At 31.0% G+C, this 6,439-nt stretch overlaps 2 protein-coding genes across 2 annotated transcripts in view; both read left to right on the forward strand.

Moving 5' to 3' along the window:
• Nucleotides 1-3,132: 3,132 nt before the first annotated feature.
• LOC119676221 lies at nucleotides 3,133-4,174 on the forward strand. Its single transcript, XM_038087456.1, has 3 exons — nucleotides 3,133-3,568; nucleotides 3,647-3,828; nucleotides 3,896-4,174. The coding sequence occupies exons 1-3, from the start codon at nucleotides 3,133-3,135 to the stop codon at nucleotides 4,172-4,174; spliced, it is 897 nt and encodes a 298-aa protein (XP_037943384.1).
• Nucleotides 4,175-5,968: 1,794 nt separating this feature from the next.
• LOC119676222 overlaps nucleotides 5,969-6,439 on the forward strand; it is a 10,132-nt gene continuing 9,661 nt past the window's right edge. The window contains exon 1 of the mRNA XM_038087457.1: nucleotides 5,969-6,001. Within this exon, the coding sequence (XP_037943385.1) occupies nucleotides 5,969-6,001 (33 nt within the window). The remainder of the gene's footprint in view (nucleotides 6,002-6,439) is intronic.

Here is a 6,439-nt window from a genome sequence, read left to right on the forward strand (position 1 = left end):
ATAAAAATAAAAATACAAATAAAAATAAAGAAATGACAAACGACTTAAACGTTTAAATATGTTTATAAATAAAAAAATTAATACCAATCTTCTCCATTTCCACACTTCATCATGACTTCTTCATTAAGCCATTTGTAGGGTTCCTTATAGTCGATAGAAATTTCTACATTGGCTTGTCCATTAACGTTGCCAAGCACGTTCTGCTTTTAACAACCTGATTTCCCTTCTTAGATTCGGATTGGTGCATTGGACGAAAATAAATTTTTATGTGGAGTGTGCCATAAATACCAAATTTAAAAGTGACATTTCAAATAAACAAAATTGGCTCAATTGGCTCGAATTGCAGAACTTGTTGAAGAGAGGAGTTGAAATTGGTAAAGTAAATAAGTGAGTTGTGCGATTAGCCATTGGCGTTGGCCAACTAAAAAGTGTCAATTTTTATCAATGAACTTAAATTTCCATTTCATTTTTATGCAAAGCGTCCATTAGATTCACACATTTTTGTTTTGAGAGAATTTTCTGTTAGATACGATGAAATGTTATCATTTGGAATGGGTACCGGTCACAGGGGATCGAAGTAGTCGATTGGTTAAATTAAAGTGTACATACATTGTTCCATTTTGAGAAGGATTTACGTGACTTCGAAATGCGGGAACTCAATACTTTTACCATAAAATGTTGAATATTTTGGGGTTCATGAATTATTTTTATAATACGAAAAGGGACAAATTTACAAATGTTTTCCCAATAAATCAACTCTTTGGTACAATTGGATTTATTTTTCTGCTATTTTACTACTTTTATTTATTTATTTTTTTTTTGCTGCTTGGTTTTTTTTTTTTGTAAAGAAAAAACCAATATTAAAAATAAAACTTATTACGCAAATACGTTTCAATACAGATTTACTCCCCATCAAAATAAAGAATTTATTTATTTTTACTTATTTTTTTTACTTTTATAATAATAACAACTTAAGTATTCTATACCTAAGAAATCGAATTTATCTTCTCAACTTTAAGAATATTTTTATTAAGGCTTTTCAGATAAATTTTTCGTGCCACTATTTATTTATTTTTTTAGCGCAGTTAGAGGGCACTATTTTGTCTTATTTATTAAAGCTGTTAGCTGATACTATGACTATTGTTTATCTTACACTTTTTTTCTTCGCTTTTTAATGTCTTTAGTTGGCACCATAGCTGGAGCAAACATATATATTTGAGCTAAGTTGAGTACTAAACTTAATAGGTTCACACTGTGTTTCATTTAAACATAAAAATATCAAAACTTTGAGATGAATTGTAAAGTCTGGCTGTCTAAGTCGTAGTGCAAGCTTCACAAACATTAAAGTACTTGTTAATTTGAAAACGATCTACTTTAAATTAAACCTTCAGGTAAAAGTTTTGTATTAAGATAAGAAAAAATGTTTGGTATTGACTTTACAGAAGTTCAATAAAAACTCTATACACAAAAAATGGGACTGAAAAAATTACTACTTACTATTTTAATTGCCACACGAAAAATGCAACAAAACTTTAACCCATCTCACTCAAGTCATATTGTCATTCACTCATTGAATCCACTTAGCAACGTGAATAACATACGTAAAAATATGATAACGAATCCGTATGAGTGTATATGTAACTACCAACTAGAGATAGAAATTCAATTTATGGGATTACTGAAGTTATAGTATCTATACACTCAGGATATGCGGTTACAAACAGGTGTCTAATTTAAAATAAATGGTTTAATATACAAATGCGTTCCGAAGCTCATTCTAGCTGTATGTTTAAACCTAAAACACATTATCTGATACATAATCCTTAAGCTAAATACAACAAAATTAAATAATAATAAACGTTGGCTTTCAAGAAATTTTGTGTAACGAAGTTAAGTATTCGGTAATACAAATCTACATTATATAGTCTTATTTCTTTATGTAACTTACTGTTAACTAAATTATTCTCTATTAATTTAAACTCAAAAATTTGTGGAAGTAAACAAAATTTTTTGAATCCATTCAGTCTAGCTCGACGTGGCACCTTTTGCTTCGACCATGACCTTTACACTGTTAAAAAGTGAGTTGCATGCTTCACGAAAGCGATCTTCTGGTATTTTGGCCCATTCCTGAAAAATGGCTTTCTTCAGCGCATCCATACTGGCATATTTTTTAGTTTTCACATTGCTCTTTAAAATGGCCTAGATGGAGTAGTTCATCGTATTTGTATCTGGCGAATTCGAAATTCATTATATTGATGAAATGAAGTACGGAACATGATTTTTTAAACATTCTTGGTTCATATGAGCTTTATGAGACGGTGCCGAGTATTATTGGAACGTCCATGGTCTACGACTGAAATCTTAGCGTGCCCACGGGTCTTAAGCAACTTCCCAAAACATTTTCCCGACAACAAATCGCATTGACTTTGACACCAGGCTCGATGAAAATGATTGGAGAGCATCCATCGGCTATTACAGCTGCCCTTATATATAACTATAAACATAATCTTGGCATGAGAGTTAAGTATATACTCGTATAACTTTATATAGGGGCATTTTCGAAACTAATGTTTGTCACAAAGATCAAACTCAATTAATTATTTTTGAAAACTTTATATACTACATATTTTAATGGTTATCGATTACTAAAAATTAAAAAAAAATTCTTAACATGTATGAAGCTCACTTTAAATATTTAAATTTTTTTTCTAGATAATAGGTTACCATTTAATAATAAAAAAATTAACTTTTTGAAGTGCGCGTGAGAAATGTAAGGAATTTAATAATTTTTTAATTAAGAAAAACAGTCAAATGGCATTTGTTGTAAGTGAAAACATTTGATATTCCAAAAAACAGTACGCAGCTGACCAACAGCCAAAACAAAACATTGAGCGACCAATGAATTAAAGGTACGAAGAGAACGAAGAAAAACAATCCATCAATTCGAGCGAACAACAATCGCAATTAAATTAATAAAGTACCGTCATATAAAAACGGCGTACAACTCACCGGGCATTTGCATATCCACTTGGATTGTCTGCGGGCAAGCACGCGCGAGAAATATAAACTAAGACACAAATCGATTGAAACGAGTAGGAGGACAACCAAGTGAGGACATCACACGCGTTCAGGATGAACAAATTTGGCCTTGTATTTGTGGTAGCACTCACTGCCTTGAGCAGCACAACTGCGCAATCGCCACGTTCCGCAACTGATTTAGCTTTCGATATGTACAACGGGTGCCTCAAGGATTTCAGCACATCTTGTGTGAAGCCGAAGGCAATGCAGTGGTTTAATCAAGCCATCAATCAAGATGAGATATTTGTCACAGATAAATTATCGATTGTACGCACAGGCCAAATAGAACCAGTTGAGCAACGTGCCATCAACGACGAAGAAACAATGTTCGACGACATTGACAATTTCTTAGCGACGCATGCATTGCGTATCAAAGCACCGGAATACTTCAAAACTCCAGAGGCACGTTCATACGTGCCCGATTTCTTATTAAATAATGCCTTAACCAAAGGCGCTGTAGTGCCACTAGCTGAGAGGAACTCCAATCAAGGTGAGTTTGGATATATATTTATGTTTGGATTGCTTAGCAAATTAAAATATCTATTTATTTCTTATTTTTTTAATTAAGGACGTGGTATGGTACGCAAGGTTCTTTTGCCTTTCCTTTTGGGTCTTAAACTTAAAACTACTGTACTAGTGCCATTAGCTCTTGCCTTGATCGCATTGAAAACATGGAAGGCCATGACTTTGGGTTTACTTTCCTTGGTGTTATCTGGCGCTTTAGTTATTTTCAAAATAGCCAAACCTAAGGTGAGCTTTTTTACTTCCTTTGAAATATTTATTTTATTAATACTAATATTGTTTATTTTTTTTAAAGATTGTTAACTATGAAGTTGTGCATTATCCACATCATGTCGATCATATTGAACATATTCCTCATCATGTCGAGCATATTGTTCCACATCATATTGAACACATCGTACCACACCATTTGGATCATCATATTGATCATCACCTAGAGGTACCTCATCATATTGAACACGTTGAACATTTGGATCACACTGCACCAGGATGGGATCCTCATGCTTGGGCGCGTTCATCACAGGAGCCCAAAGACGCACAGGATATGGCATACGCTGGACAAAACAGACGTTAACTGACGAAATTATGAAATGATATGAATTTGCTGAAATCGATTTGGTTGAAAAAAAGAATTATTTATTTTTCCTTAGGTTTAGTAACACAAATTTCCAAAGATTTGTTCACATATTTTTCTATATGAAAATATCTATGCGTACTTGTACAAAATTCTTATTTATTGCGAAATGTATTTTAGTTTTTAAATAAATCTGTAAATATTTATTTAAATTAAAGAATATTATGAAAATAATAAAAATGTTGAATATAATAATTTATTAAGACATTTAACTGAAATCTTAGCAAAGAAGAAGTAAGAAACGAGGTATTAATTTTTATACGGTTAAGAACTTTAAATGAAGTCGAATTTGACTAATTAATTAAATTTTATATAAAATAAAACATGAGATATCAATTTAAATATCTAGTGCCATGTTATGGCGATCACATGATCTTCCCTCAACGGTTTTGTTGTGGTTTCCAATGGTTCAGATTTTTTAACATATATTGAAAACAAAAACAAATGTAGTGATCACCGATCGTTTGATCACCTGCTAAACAAAGAAATTGCTCCTTATACCATAAATATGTTCAATATCCACGGATAATGAATTAATCAATTAATCAAAAAAAAAAAAAAAAAAAAAATTATTTTGGATGTTCTTTGAATTACTTATTAACTTCAGAAAAGTGCATACAGATATACTACTTTTTTTTCTTAAAGCCGATAAATGATTGACCACTGTTGCCATTAGAGATTTAAAAATCAGTATCACGTGAAACGATATTGGATCGCAATAGCTTACATTAAAATAGATAATATATTGAATTGAAACAGATTTAAACTCTCAAAGAGTCAAGGCACATCTAAGACAGCTACTTAGACAGCTGTTACACTCTGAACAAGAGCGTAATTCAACATGTCTCTTCTCTAGATTTGGAAGAGATATTGCCTATAGTTTTAATAAATTAGCCAAAGAGTGTAGCTTAGCATCATATTCTGCACATCTAAAATATCTGAGTGTATGGCTAGCATAATGCAAAAAATTAAACAATTAAATTCAAAAAATGCTAATAATCTATAATATAACATCTGTAACTATATGAATTGATCGTTTTTAAATAGAAAAAACTCTAGCAATATCAATGATATGGTATAACTCGTAAAGTAATATATTTTATGATTCAATTGCTGCAGAAAAACCATATTAAGTCATAACTTAATATTGCCTTGAATCACAATTGCTGCAGTTATAAGGCAAACGAAAATGGTACTTTGTCATCATTTTACATAAATTAAACTTTATTTTCTTAAGGACTTCAGTCAACTGCAAGGCTTCAACTAAATGTCTCTTAGGCATAAAATAAATGAAATATTCAATTACTGGCAATATAATATACGCACAGGTCTAAAGTGATCAGCGTAGCCCTTTTTGTAATTTAACTAATTTAAATATATTTTACTTAATTTCTCATTTATATTATTGATCAAATTTGAGAATTCAAATCATTCTATTTACTAATCATAAAGACACCTCACGTAATTAAATATTTATTATAATTTCTCTCCTAGCAACATAAGTACTGTTTCACCTATTTAATATTCCTATGAAACCAAAAAATTAAGCATCAGCATTTTTAAGTCGAGATTAAATAAATCTGGTTAAAGCCAGAATACCTTTTACATGAATTATATAAACTCAGAGGAACAACCGTAGAAGAAAAGATGGGATAAACTTTGCTTTGATTCCTTAGGCTAACATCTTTGAGACACCACTTACATATTAAAAACTTCTGCTTTGACAGTACCAACATGAGTGAAATTAAAACTACAGTTACCTATGATGTATTACCAACTAATTATAACTACATATGAACTAACTTTTTAAATACCTAACTATAATGACCCACATGTTGTCTCTTAATTCGAATATTACGTCATTTATATTCTATTATATAACAAAGACTTTTAACATAACATCCGAAAGATTACGAATAATTTGACAGATATAGAATAATTGAAATTACCCTTTGAAAAGATTATTTAGTCTGAAATTGATTTTTTAAACAATTTTGTCTAAAGTCCACAAAATAAACATCCTATTAAACACCCTTGTCACGATATTCTGTCTTTATATCTAGTGATTATTGAATATACCTAAATGAGTTCATTAGTTTATTGAATCTATCAAAGCACTGATGACACCATGCTCCTACAAAAACGTTCTTAAATTCTCAAAATTAGGTTGCTAACGGGTTTCAGTACGTGTCATTACGGTTCTAA

This window comes from Teleopsis dalmanni, chromosome 2, assembly GCF_002237135.1.
Source record: "Teleopsis dalmanni isolate 2A chromosome 2, ASM223713v2, whole genome shotgun sequence".
NCBI classification, from domain to species: Eukaryota; Metazoa; Arthropoda; class Insecta; order Diptera; family Diopsidae; genus Teleopsis; species Teleopsis dalmanni.